Below are 18,728 nucleotides of genomic sequence, written 5' to 3' on the forward strand. Positions count from 1 at the left end.
ATGGAGTTTTCCAGAGGCCACATGATATGAGATATTACAAAAAATTAAATCCAAAGCAGACATGAGAACCCAACTGTCCTATATTAAGACAAACATTTAAAAATTTTTCAAAAATGTAATTATACTTTTCTAATTTGTTTTATGATGAAAAATCAAATTATTTTACTTAAAATGTATTTAAATTAACACATAGTTTATTATCATTTAAATTAATAAATATTTTTAAAATCCTCTGTTTTAAGTTTTAACATTCATTGTAAATATTAATAGATATAACTCACATAAAAATGCTATTTGGAATCCTGATTAATCTTTTTTTTTATGCCTACAGCATCTGGTCTTCCTAGGAGGTCTCCCATCCAAGTACTAACCAGGCCCGACTCTACTTAGCTTCTGAGATCAGACAAAATCGGGCACGTTCAGGGTGGCATGACTATAGATTTGAATAATCTTTAAGTGTATAAAAGAACCCAGAGTTTTAAAACTTTAAGAACCTCTGACATAAATTAATTCCCAATATCTAGGATTTTTGCCATTTTCCATACAAACATAAAAACTTAAAGTGACCAAGATGCTCTAGTATAGACATCTTTCTCTTTTGTTAACTTACGCAAGTAAAATACATTAAGATTTTTAATATTCAAATCACTGGGCTAAGCACTGGTCCTAGAAGGATCAATAAGACCCTGCATCTATCACAGAAGGAAGCAGCATCCTGGATTACCATAGTCTTACAAAAGGATACTGTGGTATGCTTTTGTGAAATTGCAGCATGTATCTGATATGGAGTATCATTTACTGAAACACTGTTTTTTGCATTTTTACATTAATTATTATGCCTTAGCTATTGCTTATCTGGCATTGTAGCAATGAATCAAGGTGACCGCCTTCCTACACATAAGGTCCTGGTGCCTCAGTCACGGAAGGTCCAGATTCCACCTGGGCTATGGACACTGCCTCAAAAAAGTTTGTTTATTGTGGAGGAATTGAAAAAAGAAAGAAAAGTATCCTTACAATATAAGCTTTGGGAGTCTATTTTTAAGTAAAAGTTTTCAATTTATAAAAGTTGGGCTTTGTTAAGAGAATAAAATATTCTTAAAAAGCAAAAGTGAAAGCACTCAGAATAGGAAAACATAAGCTATGTTACAATAAGAATTGGAGAGATCATAGAGGAAGACATGTAACTTAGCCCCAGGAAGATGTAGCTCATTTGTTCTGGAATGGAGCTGGACACTGTAATAAGAGATTAGATTTCTGAAGGCTGTATATTGAGAAGCAAATATAGCTTCATAAGCCTGGTCTGCATGGATCACACCGTCATCACAGAGCTACATGGGATGCAGATTAATGCTTGAGGCACATCAATTCCCATATGAGCATGCATGTTCCTCACAAGTGCTGGGCTAAGAGGTCACATGGGTTATATTTCTCATCATTGCCTGATAAAGGGCCTTAATCAATGATTTCCTGCAGATTGCCCATGAATCATCAAACGGAAGTGATTCTCACCTATGCTGCAAGATTTTTCAGCTATCCATTCAAAATGGCAAATGTGGGAGCTCCCATATTTACTTCTAGACCTCTAGCAAGCTTTTGGAATAACTCCAGAAAATTCCTAAAGTTAGAATGATATATAAAGGAAACACCTTATCTACTAGACTACAGATGTACAGGTGTAAGCATCTTGGACCTCTTACTCATGAGGATTTATATCAGTTCTACAGAGTCATTACCAATCCATAGAATAAAAAGTAAAAACCTAGTTATTTCTAGCCAAGGTCATGACTCTTTGGAGAGGGAGAAGATTAGATAGATGACAGATAGATGATAGATGATGATAAAGATAGATAGATATAGATAGATTTAGATAAATAGATATCACCCCAGAGAAGAAAAAGGTTATTGAGGAAAACAAAGAGAAGAGAAGAAAAAAGAGAAAGAAAGAAAGAAAGAAAGAAAGAAAGAAAGAAAGAAAGAGAGAGAGAGAGAGAGAGAAAGAAAGAAAGAAAAAGAAAGAAAGAAAGAAAGAAAGAAAGAGAAGAAAGAAAGAAAGAAAGAAAGAAAGAAAGAAAGAAAGAATTAAAAGGAAAGAAAAAAGAAAAGGAAAGAAAAAAGAAAAGGAAAGAAACATAAAAATAAACTTCTTTCTTGGACTTTGAATTTCCATCAAAATATGAAACATCTTTTCAGGTACAGAATATAAATTTCCACAGCTCAAGTCCTAAGTATTGTGTCCTAGAAAATATATGAAGGGATTGAAATCTGTAGGAAAAGACTGGTGTCTATATGCAGGTCTGAAAGAAAATGTTCAGCTAGTAATCTGAACACTAGGTCACTTTGGAGATGTCTTAGTGAGACAGGATGTCACTTGTAAAATTCTTAATCTTTTAGCAGGAAATGAAATAGGGCATTTCTTGCAGAGTTAATCCTTTTAGTAAACCTAATTAAGTTTTCTTCCCTCCTTTCTGTGGAAAAAAGGCCTTCTCCCTCAAATCCTGATAATTGCCCTGGCAATTCAGATCCTCTGGCTATTGATAAGGGTCATCAGCCTATTGTTAAGCAGAAATGGTGTTAAACCACGCAGGGTCCTTAGAGTCTGAGGGGGAGGACATTCTTTAAGCCAAAGGTCTTTCTTTTTACTCTTTAAAAAACGTATTAACCAAGCCTGTTCCCCTTTACTCATTTAATAGGCAAATCAATAATAGAAATTAATAGATATATGATTTAAATAATGTGTTTCTATCTTCTTTTCCTTGTCTAGGAACTGAGATGGCACTTTAGAAGGAAACTCAAGACCCCACCCTGACTAAGGCAGAAAGGGAAAGGGCTCCATGAAACCCCTGTAGACAGGAACTACAGCCATTCTCAGTAGGAAGCAGATACAAAAGAGACCTCTCATCTGTCAACATCCATACTTATAAGGGGGTTCATGGCTCTTAGAAAAGAGGTAGGCAGGAAAGTTAGGGGGTTTTGGGTCTGCCTGCCAAGACACTGAGGTCATCCTATCTTAGAAGGGATCTGCCCTAATCTGTCCACAATTAAGCAAGCCAGAAGGCATTTTTTCTTTTTAATTCACACGAAGAAACCAGTAGACAGAGATTTAGGTACCAATTTAAGCCAGTCACTCATACCTGCCCAATGAAGATCTTAACGACCTTCAACTCACCTGAGTCTCATTATACCATCATTATAATATGATGCATATGCCTGGAAGTTCATTAATATCATTATAACAGACTGAATTCTGGGAACAAACATGCACAGGAAGCAAAATGGTGAATCGCTGAGTCCTGTCAATCTTAGTTGTCAATCAAGGGAGCCCACTCTAAGTAACTACCCACAGTAAAAAGGGATAAAAACCTTGAAGTCTTTGTTACCAGGCCTTTTGAGCCACACTTGTCTTGCTCAGGCCCGCTTCCACTTCTAGAAGTGTACTTTCTTTTCTAATAAAATTTTTCTTTTCTACTGAATTTCGGTGTCTTGCTCAATTCTTTGTTCAAGACATCAAGAACCTGGACAACGCACCAGGAGAGGACCTCACTCTCCGGTAACATTGGGAAGCCAGAGAATAGTCTTGCCTTTTTTTTTTTTTTTTTTTTTTGTAGAATGGGAGGACACTGGCATCCCTCTTGAATCAGATGCAGTTATGACTCACAGCTAGATGATAATGCACAACTGCTCAAAGAAAGCTTTGCCTATGCTGGCGGCAAAGCTACTAGAGAAGGAAATGAACCTTCTTGGGCTGCAGATCTACTGAATCAGAAACTTGGAGCAGTGCCCAGAAATCTGCTTTAACAAGCCCTTCAGGTGATGATGATGCACAATTACTTTGAGAACCAGTTTTAGAGTAAGACAAAGCATCCTCTAGTGTTCTGACTTTGGCAAGATGGCAAGTGATAGAAATATCATTTGACATTTAACTTTCAACTTCTAGGATGTAATGTTGCCCTTACATAAGATAAGCATCTTTATCAGGGAAACAACGTTTTACTGGCGTAGGATGAAATTGAGGTAATGTTTTTGCAGATGAAAACTGTCGAGTTCTATTCTCAGTAATCTCAGTTATACTCTGGCTTCAATATCCATTGAAATAATGGTATACATTGTAACAGAGGAAGTTCAAATACAGTCTAAATAAGCTATTTATTGATCAATTGGGGGTTTCAAATTAGATATTAATTTTTTAGTCATCCAGGAGATAATAGACTTTGTTGTTAATATTTTTCTACATTTTAGCAGCTTTGAAAATCAGGATAAAATTTAGAGGTCTGAATATAACTTTTTGCCAAAGCTAAAGTGTAGAAAAGAAATAGTACATAAATAATATGAAGACAGCTTTAGTGTGAGTTAGAAAGAAAATAAATGTATAAGTAGCGATAGGAAAGTGAATATGCAGAATAGAAAGTTTGTTAAGATATTGAGCTGACCTATGATAAGACCCAAAGCTCCCACTTAGAAGTGGGAAAAAAGATAAAATAAATGTAACACAGAGCAAAGAGCAAGGTAAAAGGGAAGACCTGGAAGCACATTCTAGCCACATAAAAGTAGAAGTAGCAGCTTGACATTCATAGGCAGAGGAAATGGTGACACAGGAATCCATCTCAGAGCTTGCTTGAAACATACAAGAGCTATAGATGCTCTTTTATCACTCTTCCAACACATGGCAATACTGAGGACTTGTGACCTGCAAGGTGCCCTAAGTTGGAATAAGGGAGCAGCGGAATCTGGCAACCTTGAGGCAGTAGGGAGTTATCAAATTATCATTAGGGAGGACCAACTTGATGGTCTAAAACCAGGTTGAACCAGGTGCACCTGAGCGGACTGTGAGCAGTGTTCAATGAGGACAATACGTCCATAGACAACGCCTTTCATAAAGATTAGAAAGCTTCACTTTGAACGAAGGTATCAAACTGGAAAGTCACAGTGAAAAAGTCTTTGAAGTATAAAATAGCCTTGATAGTATGCTTAAACTTTATACTGACTGAATATTTAAGTAAAAGCAACTATTTTAAACCAGAAGAAATCAAATTACATTTAGTAAGCAAATGTCAGGTCCACTCCTGTGTCACCATGATCAGCAGGAATGTATGTCCCAAAAGATAATGAGGTCAGTTCCGGATAATGAAGGTATGTTTTCATGGTTAAAATCTGTAGCTAAACACAGCAGTCAGGATCCATGGGCTTCTCGTTTCTAATAATCCTTCTTAGATCTTTCCAGTAAAGCCCTCTCTTGCATCAAGTGAGGCACTTTAGTAACATCTAAGTAGATCAATTTTGAGTCCAAAGTGATGTTATATATGCACTTAAGTAAATGCACACTCCCTATCTGAAACAACAGTTACTGGTAATCAATTCATTAAAAAATAGCAATAAACTATATTTGTTGAGGGAGAATTTTTACTATCATATTAGCATCTCTTCAGATAAATTTGAGAAGAAGCTACAACAATCGAGAAGTTTCCTAGAAATATGACTTCTTTACCAAAGCTAAGCTGAGTAATCTGGCATGTGTGTTTTCAAATATTGGCATCCTTATATGGATAGCCTATATCCATATAAGGCCATCAGATATAGTTTATAGCCAAGATTCGAGTGCAAACAATTCGAGATATGCTACATAAAATGATGCCGAATGTGATAATAAACGTCTTCTATAAAAATAAGACTTACTCATAAAAGATATTTTTTTGTGTCTGGATAGATAACTCATGCTGACAGCTTATGAATTCCAGAATTCTTCGGACAAGTCTATTCACCATTCTCTCTGGTCCAAATTTATAATGTTCACTGATTATCACAAAAACGTGGCTACGGATGCATTTTAAAATGAAAGTTTGGATAATTTTGGATTTGCAATGACAACAAAGAGCTTTGATATGTTATATTATACTTCTAGATATGTAGACAAGTAAACGGGATTAACCACTAAAGAAAAGATTCCAAGAAAACATGCATAGTTATATAATTAAAGTTGTATCTACTACAAGCAAAAGTTTCCAAACAGCACACATTTTAAAAATGCAGCCACAAACCTATTTAAAGGGCTTCATCATTCAGGCCTGCAAACGTAGCATTGTCTTTGTCAATTTGTCTGTAGTTCGTTCTGGTAGGTGACATTGTTCTTGAGTACTAATCAATTGATGTCTCCGTGCCATCTGGCATTCTGTTGTTCAGCACAGCTGCAACCCTGTAAGGTGAAGTGTCAATGGCAAGAAGCAGAGTTTGTGTTCATCACGATGTCACAGTCCAGACTACACAGTCAATAAATCCTTCATATGCCTGGCTTATCCTACTAAGTGAAGAAATGCTTTGGCAATGCAGTGGAAAGTAATCACTCCAATGAGATTTTGAAGATCTCGCTTTGTTTATAGAGTGATCTCATAAGAAAAAATTCTGTTCTTCACTCGAATTGAATATATACAAGTCATTAACTGCTATGTCATTACACAAAAAGATGATATTGAAAACTCTGAGTTTATAGATGTTCTTTATCACTTAAATATATGTATAATATTTCTCACTGGCTACTTTTTATCTATATAATTTGTCTTTAAATTTCTGTAGGTAAAAACCACAGCACTATTAAAATTATGCAGAGATAAAAGGCATATACCAGGAGTGTCCCAGACAAATATAGTACAAGTCTGCAATTTGAGAAAGCTTGGTCCGATTAAATATTGTAAAATTCAAGTAAAAATTTAAGCTCTTATCAAAATGTTCTCCAAAAAACTACAAATGATTTGCTTTTAAAATATCATAAATAAGCTTGGGTGTGGTAAATTTTACAAAAATGTTCTACTAGGCAAGAATAACAAGGTGTTGATTTTAATTATAATTACTAATGCATCAGCAGTATAACCATAGTGTACTTATACATTCTGTAAAGTTTCTCTTTGCCATTGTATTTTATGACTGCCACAATCAGCGTAACCCACCTTGGGAATGTGTGTGACTAGTTCAAGAACATCTTTCTGAATTTTATATTCCAGATCTTCTATTGTATTCCTTAGACAAAAGAGACGTGTCTAACCTTCAAATAAATTGCTTCATCGAGTGTATCCAGCTGGAATAGAACTAGTTCAGAAAATACCTTGAGGAAAGGTACTGACAAATCCCTGTAGTAGATAACCACCTATAACAGATGAATAGTTTCAAAAGATATCACAGTGATGAGAAACATTTCTTGTTTTAAAAAAAGTGTACTTTCTCTTTCTAACAATGAAACTTTTAGAGAAATAAGCGTAATGTACATTTAAAATGGTTTTGAGAAAAATTATCTATGTTCAAGCAACTATGAACTTTGATATAGTACCTACTATGTGCCAAGGAATTTGCAAGGTGCTGTGAATAAAAAGATAAACAAAATGACATCCATTTTATAAACTCAAATAGAAGAGGGTGACACAAGAAAATGAACACTTACGGAACTGTGATAAGGTACTTATAAATGCTCCCTTCTTTTTTCTCTGACCACTTATCCTGGCCTATTCAGATATTTTAAACAAAGTGATTATTTTTCTATGTCCATTGATATAAATTTGCATAAGCTTATACATCCATATTTTTAAGTTACTGTGTAAAAATAAGGTAGATATGTATATCTATTAGTAGAAGAATACTTTGTACGGTCTAAAATTAGGTCACCCTTTCAAGTCATGTTTCTTGAAATTTGTAGCACTAATCTATGTCTTATGTCATGTTGATCATTGAAACAGAGCCAGAAATCTCTCATCAGAAGAATGATTATACAGAGAAGAACTAAAGCGCCATCTCTTGGTTTTAAGGAGGACATCAAAGGTAGAACCATTACTTGGAGACAGCAAATTATCTTAACAGAAGTTTTCTCAAGACTAGCAAAATAAGTTTCTCTTTATTTACGAATATACTATGAACATTGTATGATAAAACCCTTCTTTGTATGAACGGACTGAAAAACAATAAATATTAAGATACAGATCATACTAAAACATAGCAAGGTTAATTATTAATTGACTGATTATATTTAGTAACTTCAGTAATGCATGGGCAATCCAATGCTTAGTTAAATGTCAGACTATTTAGCATTACAATTATAACCTAGTTGCAAAACAAGTAAATCTAAGAAGTTCACAACTTCCACTTTGTGGCTTCTGACTCAATTTCTCCCTACTCTCCCCAAATATAAGATTTAAATTTTGCCTTTTGCAAAGTCATCTTGTGATAATAAAAGTAAAGCTTAAAGAAAAAGCAGTAAAAATGGTATCTGGAAATATTGCCAAGAAGATAAAGTGAAAGAAAACATAGAAGAAAAAATTGTCGGGGAAAAAAATATTGAAGAGATATTACTCTGGGCATGAAAGCAAAATCCTGGTTGGGGAGGTGCTACTGGTTGCTCTCTTTCAATGTTTGTCTCAGAAGCCATTCTAAGACTCCAAAATCTGCTCTTATAAATTATTTTATAAGAAGCTTATTTTAATTTAAACATGTTAGTGCAAACTAGGAAAATTTTCCTATTACAGAAATGGAGAGGGAATGTTACAATTTTCTACCTACGAATACAGTAGCATAACTATTTTATTTTATACTATGTATATTTCTGTCATTTTCCCCCCATCTTAGACCTAGCTCTGCATATTTTTACAGCCATTGTCTCCATAGCATGCATACACAGACATACACACCACACACACGCACGCACGCATGCCCTTTAGAATCATGGAAAAACAATGTTAGTCGCTACTAACAAATTTAAAGATTCTCAGGAAGAATTTGCACTGCACTACAAATATTGTGTCTTCCTAAGAGTCGTTACTGTACATGTAACTCCCCAATATTTTACTCTTTAGGGCGGCTCCCCACACCACTCCCTTCTCTTTAAACTGTATCTGTTCTCACCTTATTTACCTGGCCCCACCCTAAAATCTCTTTACTCCAGCTTCTGCGAACTATAGCTTTTCTCTTTTTCTTTTTGTTGTCCTTAACTTGTTTTGCCATAAAGTTTATAGCATTTCAATAATATTAAATGGGCACTTTGCCAAGTCCCCATTCTCTAAAACAATTAACACAAGATAAAATTTCTTGCTAGATCATCTGAGCATAAGGTGCAGGCTGGAATTTTTGACTTATCTATTTAAATTTTATCTTCTATTTGAGTAAATATAAATAACGATTACAGGAACAGTACATTTGTACTACAGAAAATTGGAAAATAGTGGGAAGTAAATATTTAATATACTCACTATCATTAATATCTTAATACACATCTTTCCAAATCCTTCTCTCTATGTGTTTATGTGTTTGTGTGTGCATACCACAATGAGATCATATTTTTATAATGTTTTCAACTCATTTTTTTCTATTCAAGAATTTTCGCCAGTTATTCTCATCTAATCTAATACCCCCAAATTATTCAGATTTCCAAAAATGGCTTCCAAAATATTCTTTCTAATATTCAAATCCATTTTTAGTCTGTAGACTAGGTGTTGTGTGCCCAATATTCTATTGATCCCACCATATATGATACTAAATTTGCCCCTCTACTTGTTATGAAATTCTGAATGTAATCTGTGTGGTTTCTCAAGAATAACAATAATCCAGTTCTCCATTACTCTTACACCTAATGATTTTAATACCAATGGTTAATTCTTGCCTGATTCAATATTTTCATCAGGGTTTGTGAAATTTTTGTTTCTAACATAATCTTCCTTCTACATATGTTGGTTATTTTTCTTTAAATTAGAGTTGTCCCTTAGTAACAGGGCTAGTTTTATATTCTATTTATCAGATTGTTGATCGAATTCACTCTACAGCCAGAGAGCAGGTAGATTTTCACAGATCTTGTAAGAATCTTTAAGGATAAAGGAGCGTGATGGCTGCAAATAATACTGAAATAGTTCAGGAAAAAAAAAAAATGAACACATACGTACATACTTATATTCTTATATACATAAATATGAAGAAAGAATGATATTGAAAATGGATCAAAACAGTAACATGTGGTAAATCTGGGTAAAGGTATATGAAAGTTTTTTATACTGTTTTGATAATTTTCTATAAGTGTGAAATTATATCTAAATAAAAAGTTATATTTTCAGAAACTAATAAACATGAAAATATGGTTGATCACAGTAATAAGCAAGTGAATTAAATATAAAGTTATATTTTATTAAGTGACAAAAAATGTGAAATATATACTAATCAATTGTCTTTTGAGCATGAAGGAGATACATATTTTCTTGCATTGTTGGCGAGAGTATAAATTGACCATATTTCATGGAGGTAGTTGGTCATATGTGTCTTAGCCATTAAAGTGTGTATATCTTTTGAAAAATTCTGATTTAAGTACTTATTCCATGAAAAATGAGAAATGTGCATAATATTTACAATTGTTATGTCTATTTTTATATTACTATTTCTATGATAAATTTAAAACAATCTACCTTTACAACAAAAATGAGTTAGATAAATTATAGAACATCCATAAAACCGATAAATATACAGGCAATAAAATTAAGCTAAAGAAAACTATGAAGCTGTGGGTTTTTCCTCAGAAGCTGTGGGTTTTTCTTGATAGTATTTGATAGTATCAATTACATAAAAAGTAGATGATAAAATATATTTGACACATTTCCAAATTAGGTTAAATAAAATGTATAATTGCATATGAGTTAATAGGAAAAAAACATAAACCATACACATGATCGAATAACAATTTTCTGAGAAGCCAGGACCCAGGACTCTGCCTCTTAGAGTGTGATCTGTGAATTTCCCAAAACAGTCTCACATTGGAGGCTAGTTTAAAAGATCCCACCCTAGATCTCTGGAGGCCCAAGCTCAAGGATGTAACTCAAGAATCTGGATTTTTAAAGAGCACTCAGAATGATTTGGTAGCATGCTAATGTACAATTTTTTTGAGAGTAGAACTCTGAGATTAATCAAGAGTTCAGCAAGAATAAATTGAAGCCGATTCATTAAATTAGATTATAAACAAAGAAACGTGTTGCTTCTTTTTCTCTGCTTTTTTCATGTTAAGAAATATTTTCTTTTCTTTCTTTGCTCAAGCCCTATGTAGTTTTAGAGTTCATCTCCTTACTTTGATTTTCTTGCACTTGTAACTTTGACGAAAATTGACTTGGTACCACATTTCCTCAGAAGCTGTGGGTTTTTCTTGATTTTATTATCTTCTTAAAGTCTAGTATTCTAAACTCTAAATGAAGTATTGTTATCTACAAACTTCTTTCCAGATTTCCTTTACATGATCTACCTGTATCTCTGCATAAATAGCACATGACTAGTTCGTTCAAACTCCCCATCATCCACTCTCCATTAACTCCAAATGACCTTTGTTTTTTCTCTTAATGATGCCACTGCCTGCACACACTTCCATATTAGCTGCCACCATATTATTAAAGAATTTTATTGCCGGCATGGCTTGGCCCACTTCTAAAATCTGTCAGGAAATTCACTTTTAAACACCTGCCACATCCAAATATAAATGTCTAGTCTCTTAGTTCCAGAGACTTGTTCAGATTTATTCTAATTAAGAACATTTTCCTCTTTTCGCAGTAATTGTTGAAAACCTATTCTTATTTAACAGTTAATAGAGGATCTCAGAAGACTGCAAAAAAAAAAAAAAACCACAAAAGAAATTACTTTAAACTAGTCACTTTGTTATTCTACTTCCAGGAAAACAAATTAAGAAAATAAGCTAATAGTTGCACCTAAAATTATTATTGTCATTAATAACAAATTGTGCAATTACGGTATACTCATCCATACTATATCATTCACTCGTTCAAATATTTTATTAAAAATTAAAATCATGAAAAATTTTAAAAAAGAAAACAAAATTATGATAACCTATTTAACTATTGCTACATATAATTCTGTAACTATAACTATATACATAGATTTTTTTTAAAAGAACTAGAATGGAATACATCAAATAAACTTTCCATCTCTGTGAATGTAAAATGTAGGAATAAATTTCTTTTGTAATCCATATTTTCTTTAGAAAAGGCATTGTTCTTATAAAAAAATTAATAAAAGATTAGAGCATTTTTGTGGCATCAGTATGCCTAAGGAAGATAATGTATAATACAGGATTAATATTTCCCACACTGTAGCAAATCTCCTTGAAAACTACTATCTAGAAAATAGCCAGCCCAGTGGTAAGTTACAATTAAACCTTAAAAGTAATACAGTAAGAATCATTATAGTCAAGATAATCATGGGTGTCTTGTCCCAGCTTCAACATATATAGTTACAGAATCTGAGCAGTGTTAAACCTGTGTCAAGAGTGGTATGATATTTCAGCAGTGTCATTTACAAGGCACACTCAACATTTAACAGCATGATCATTAACCATCAGACTGTCGGGTAACAGAATAGCACTTGCTTACTAACCCTGAAACACGACTCACTGCGTGTGACCGACATCCTCTGCTGGATATGTGTGAAAAAATGACACTTCAGAAGTAAAGCAGAGGCTGTATGTTCAGCCACAAAGGAAGAAACCCTCAAATAAGACAACAAGAGGAAATACACTGAAATAATGCATCAAATAATGTGGCACAGCTGAGAAATCATGAGAGAAAATGAACTAAAAGGGCAGTAGCTAAAGGTGGTTTACTGAAGCAAAACTATTGAGCAGAGGAAAAATTGTCAGGTTTTGTAGTCAGTTGATGCTGTTAGTCAGCCAGTTGAAACATATGTTAAAAATAAAAAACTGCTTGCAATGGATTATTTTCTTTTTTATCTTCCAGTTTAAAGATGAAAATGACATTATATAGATGATAGATATAGATATAGATATAGATAGATATAGATATAGATATAGATATAGATATAGATATAAATATAGATAGATATAGATATAGATATAGATATAGATATAGATATAGATATAGATATAGATATAGATAGATATATACACACACATGATATATTTTACATAGTGGCGAATGGATATTAGTAGCATACATAATGCTCTGTTGAAATCTCTAACATCAAAAACATCCCTCAAAAATTGCAGAATCTGAGAATAAGACCAACCAAATGCTAGCACAGAAAACAATGCAGTGGAGTTGTGTTGGAAAGAATTTTGACATTTGGATTAAAAAAATCACACATATTCTACCAATGAACTCTCCTTCATGTGGGTCACCAGAATAACTACATTTTAAGCAAAAATGCCATCTCTTTACAAGACATTGTATACCTTAAGTCTCCTCCTTTTAAATAGACCATGTATTTTGTAACTTTTATGTAACTTTGAGTAACTATATTTTAAATATCTTACAAATCATTGTGATTGTGAAGTTTATTATTTAATAAATACTTTCTAAGTAACATTTTTTTCCAGAAAAAGAAAATTTTAAAAGATCAAAATGGCTATTGGAAAAAGTTAACATGAAATGACATCAGACAAATCTAAGTTAAAATTCTGATTCCAGTAGGTTCTAGTGATAGGATATATAATAAGTTTCTGATCTTTATAAGCCTTAGCTTCATCATCTGAAATTGTGGTTAATAATATTTAACTCATATATTAGTTGGAATAAAATAAAATAATTTATGTGAATGGTCAATTACGATGACTGGCACAAGATAGTATCAATAAAAATGACAGTTCTTTTATTGCATATTTGAATTTTTAAACAATATTAAAAAGCAAAACTGGATTGCCCTACAATTACTTGCCTACTGATTAGTTGATGGTGAGCCCTAAAGTGAGAGATTTAAAAGTGAAAGCAATCATTTGCAAAAGATAAAGAACGTAAGTGCATTGAGATGTCAGGCATTAAATAGTTCATTGTTTTTATTTTCATTTTGCTAAATATCTATTTGAAGGAAGATAAGTCCAAGACACATAAATGCACCCTCCAGAACTTGCACACTTCCAGGTGACCAATGTATCTTTCTGTGGAATCTGGTGAAAATTGTTCTTTGTATTTTCCTTATCTTGACCAGAAAATTGTGGCTTTTCTTTATACTTAGCTGCCTGCAGGGCACATGAATAGGAAATTACTAACGCTGAGATTCCTATGACTTAAATAAGTGTTGGAGTGTGGGTGTTGAGAAAGCATACATATAAGAGACATTCATTCAGTTAATATAACTAATCTTTTGATCTTCATATTTTATCTAGAGAGTATTTTCCTAATTTATCTTTTAAATTCCTTTATAATTACATGATGGGCACAGATTGAAGGTACAAAGATTTCAATAACAGCATTTTTTTAGAACAAGATATATATCTTTGAATCTTAAAATGAGTAAAAGAAAAATAAATATTCAATAAAAGAGGGAAAAATCTTAAAAGTTCTGGTAGTGTTAAAAAAAAAATGTGCGTTTTCTATTCGGTTTCAGCTTCTGTTAAAGAAGCTTCTTTTTTTCTCCCTCTCTCTGAGATGAGCTCCTGCAATCTTGAAGCATGAATCCCCTAATACTTTTGTAAATGAATCACTATTGCATTCATACCATTAGCCTCTGAACAGATGTCAGAAAGTAGATTGGCTGCTTCTAGATCAAGTTGCTGCTGCCAACTCTCGCGAGCTTTGTCAGTAACAGTTGATTGTAATGTCAGTGCAGTCCAATTTACAGGCTGGAGCAGCAGCTGCATACTGCATTTCCCTGAAGTATTACATGATTTGCACTCCTTGCAAACTTTATCATCTTTGTTGCAGTGAGTCGGGTAAGTTGCTCTGAATTTACATCTTCGTGTAGAGATGCAAGTTACTGTGAAGCTCATTCTGTAGGCTTGTGATCCCTTCATGTGTTTGCTGTGCCCCTTTGGTGCTCTGTGGGGGACAGTCACTGCAAATTGGACAGATGAAACAAGTAAGCAGGCACATGCATCAAATCTAACTGTTATTCTGGGAACACAGGCTGAATCCATTTAACTGCTGAGGAAATAATGAACTTATTCAACTTTGTTTAAAGGATCGTAGCACTTGTGGAATCACTGTTAGGTATTTTCTTGATACACTTAATCTAAGGGGATACATTTCATGCTGTTTTACCCTTAAATGCACTGTTTAGTTCATTTCTTCTTAAAAGACTAACAAAATTTGTCTTTGACCAGTTTTAAACTATTTTTTTTTCTTTTTTTTTTAAGTTACATGAAATAAATAGTTTTCTTACTGTCTGGCTTGAGAGGGTACTTTTCCTAACATTTTGCCATCTGAAACTTTAACAATATCAATTGGCAGAGCAAAGATCTAAGTTTTTGTTTTTATCTAAAAGGTAAATCTATTTTCTAATTAGATTTACACCTACCATCCCCTTTGTCATGTTTGTCCTCTTTCTTTTAATATTGCATGTTAATTATAGCAAAATATTTTACATTTACTATTGTTTTTAGTATTATAGAAATTAAAAGCAAATATAGACTTCTGCTTAGCTTATAATCTTGTAAAGCTACCTTTATTTTGATTATATCAGTTCTTGTTTAACCAAAAGATTAAGCATTAAGTATAAAATGTATAAATGATTAAAAATAAACTAAATATAAACAAAAATATTTCATTGTTTATAAATTCTATTTGTAATTTTCTTTTAATTTTTAGATTATGCTTTCCAAGTTTCTATGAATATATTGCATGATGATAAGCTCAATCAGGAGTTACTATCATTAATCTGTGTAATGCCTTCCATAATATAAACTATCTCATGGTTATGATAAATACAATTATATTTCACCTAAATAAATACTTTATTTAAGGATGGCATGAGATTTATAGAATGACTTTATAACTTAAATGAAAATGTTTAGAATTTTCTGTGAATTTGAAATAACATGACCTTATGTCCTTTTGGATACCAAATAAAATTTCTAACTGAATTAGCAAAGTTCTGTTTATTCTCATAGATTTGTTGTTATTGCTGTTTGTTTTTAATGTCTTGCTTCTTTAATTTAAGAAAATATTTGGGATCTACTCCACATTTTAGTTTTTAAAATATTAGCTAATAATATCTTATTTACAAACTTAGTATGTGCTTTCATTAATTTTTTTGTAAGAATTAATAATGCATATTTAAATTGTATGTTGTCTTCATTTTAATTCTTTTATGCCAAAATGTTCTCATTCTTATAAATACTGAACTGTCTCAGATGTTAGAGAATTATAATTGAATAGATGTCAACCTAAGAACAGATTCAACTTTCAAAGAAGACCCAAGATATCTCTCTAATATTAAAAGTTCAAATTACTCACACAATGAAAAGTTTGTGAATGTTCTTCCTGATTGAGAACAGATACAGATCTTATGTTTCTCATACCTAATATAGTGTCTTTCATCTGCACACATCCTTTTCGTGACTAATGGGTTTCCGAAGGATTCCTGAAAGACAGTGGTATAGTCTATTTATAAACAAGACTTCCACAGTTCCCCACTTCACATAGCCCGCAACAAAACAAGCTTTTTAGGGTCAGTATAAAGGCTTAGTTGTTTTAATTTGACCAAATATATCTTAGTGGTGCTTGTGCTAGATCATATTATTTAGATGGCTCTTTTCTCACCATTTTAAGAGCCATTATCTTTATATAGAAACATATATTCTATTGTAACTTTTTCAAATATAGGACAATTACCCTATACTCATGAAAACTATTATCAATATATGCCTGAGCATCTTTTAAGAAGTCCTTATTTGACCAGTTATTTTGAAGTTTGGTTGATATCCAATTATGGCAAATGTATGGTAAATAAATAGTTCTTTATGGCAATTATTTTATCATGCTTATATCTTATAGCATAACATTATAATTGTCTTTTAAAACGTGTCAAGGAATTTTGATACTACATTCAAAATTGAATTAAAACTGCAAAATGAAGGAAATAATTGTGTGCCTTTTTTATTGTGAAAGTCATATTTTTAAAAGTTTAGAATATTTTCCCAAAATTGCCAGTAGATTTTTATATCCAGGAGCATTTGATAAACTTAAAACACTATAGTATTCATTATCTTTCGGGTTTTCCCCGCTTCCTACTCCTCTCATTCATTGCTTTTGCAATTCCAAACAAAAAATGCAAACTTTTATTTTAAATATTAAACAGTATGATATTAAGTTTGTGGATATAAATTCAGAAAGTTATATTTGGCTTAAAAATATTTTTTATAATAAACATGTTATGTTTGCTCAGCGTTTAAATTATTTGATGTGACAGTACTCAATTTACATGAGAATTATGATGAAAAACAATAGTTTTATTGAATATTTTAATTATTAATAAAGTTTTAGAGAGATAGACTAACATTTTCTAGTCACTTAATTATTTCTCTTTAGATCGTTTAATCATGTGATGACATATATTAAAAATGTAAACATCTCTTAATGGTAAAACTACAGAGCTACATGTTAGGCTTGAGAATACCAGACTATAAAAAATACAAAATAATTTAAATAATACTTATTTAAATAAAGTACTACAGCTAAATATAAAAATATAAGCCTACTTCAATAGTGAGTATTGAATACATGTATATTTTAGTATTAAAGTCTAGATTTAATAATATGGTATATAACATTTTCCACCAGAGAGTATGAAGGTCAGTTGGAATTATATACACTCTCTTATAATGAACACGTTTCCAATATTTTTTTGAATGTTACTAATTACATTATTTATAAGGTGATGATTCATAGATATCAATGTTGAAAAAGCAATATTATTCATATAAATCATACTACATAACATTAAGGCCTACTCAACACAAAATATAAATAAAAACATACATGAAGTTGTTAAGTAAATTCAATGAAGTGACATGGGAATGACATTACAATCTTTTAGATGTTATAGTAGCTGTTTTTTAACATATGCAATAACAATTATTACATTTATCAATTACTTAGAAAAACAAAATATTTTAGTTATAATTATACTTGCTGTGCAATAAAATTAATAAACTATAGAACAAGAGTTTGAAAATTATCAGAAACCAAAAATTATTAAGATTTGATGTTTGGTTTATAAACACAAAATTATATATATATATATATATATATATATAAAATCAAGAAAAAAAACAGATGATCTTTACATTAGACTCAGTAGAACATTCATTGAGTTAAGCTGAAGAGAGGAATGAATCTGACCAGAGATGCTGTGATTAATCTGTTGAAATGCAATTCAGAGGAAACCGGTTTTGTATCTTAATTCTTTTTGCTTTCCAAAGCAAGTTTTTAAAAAATAAAAAAAAAAAATGCACCGTAATATTTTGCTCTTCTCCAAATACCCACCCCCATTAATTTAAAAGAAAGGGCTTAAAAATTATAGAAGAAAAAAAGCAAAAACTATGGTAGCAGTGCCTTTAATACTCTTAAACTGTTAGAAATATAAAATTTAATTAGTAAGTGTCAAGTCATAGGAGACTTTCTATTATTATATCATATTTATTTATTATTATTTATAATATAACAAATTATGTTTATTATAATTATAATAATACCTAAATATTATAAAAGTATAAAAATAGCATTAAATATTATATTATATACTTAAATAATATAAAATATTGGTTTTGGCACAAATTCAATTGTATCGAAATGGAGAACATAAAAAATAATAATCCCATTTGATTTTTAAAAACCTTATAACTATAATTATATATATGTATAAATACATGCATATATGTGAATATCAATAGAATTAGATATAGATATACAGATATAGACACAGTCACAGGCATAGACAAAGATAGAAACAGAGACAGAGATGGAAATAGAGATAGAGATATATCT

The 18,728-nt window shown here is 31.8% G+C and overlaps 1 protein-coding gene and 1 pseudogene across 2 annotated transcripts in view; one reads left to right on the top strand and one right to left on the bottom strand.

Annotated features, from left to right (window-relative positions):
* Positions 1-322: 322 nt before the first annotated feature.
* On the bottom strand, positions 323-441 carry LOC120599116 (uncharacterized; annotated as a pseudogene).
* Positions 442-14,525: 14,084 nt separating this feature from the next.
* Positions 14,526-18,728, top strand: part of BCHE (butyrylcholinesterase) — a 49,401-nt gene continuing 45,198 nt past the window's right edge. The window contains exon 1 of one of the 2 annotated variants that reach the window (XM_039857539.1): positions 14,526-14,674. In XM_039857539.1, coding sequence (XP_039713473.1) covers positions 14,560-14,674 — 115 coding nt within the window. In that variant the 5' untranslated portion in view covers positions 14,526-14,559. The remainder of the gene's footprint in view (positions 14,675-18,728) is intronic. The other variant, XM_039857538.1, reaches the window with a different exon arrangement.

This window comes from Pteropus medius, unplaced genomic scaffold, assembly GCF_902729225.1.
Source record: "Pteropus medius unplaced genomic scaffold, Ma_sr-lr_union100, whole genome shotgun sequence".
Classification (NCBI taxonomy): Eukaryota; Metazoa; Chordata; class Mammalia; order Chiroptera; family Pteropodidae; genus Pteropus; species Pteropus medius.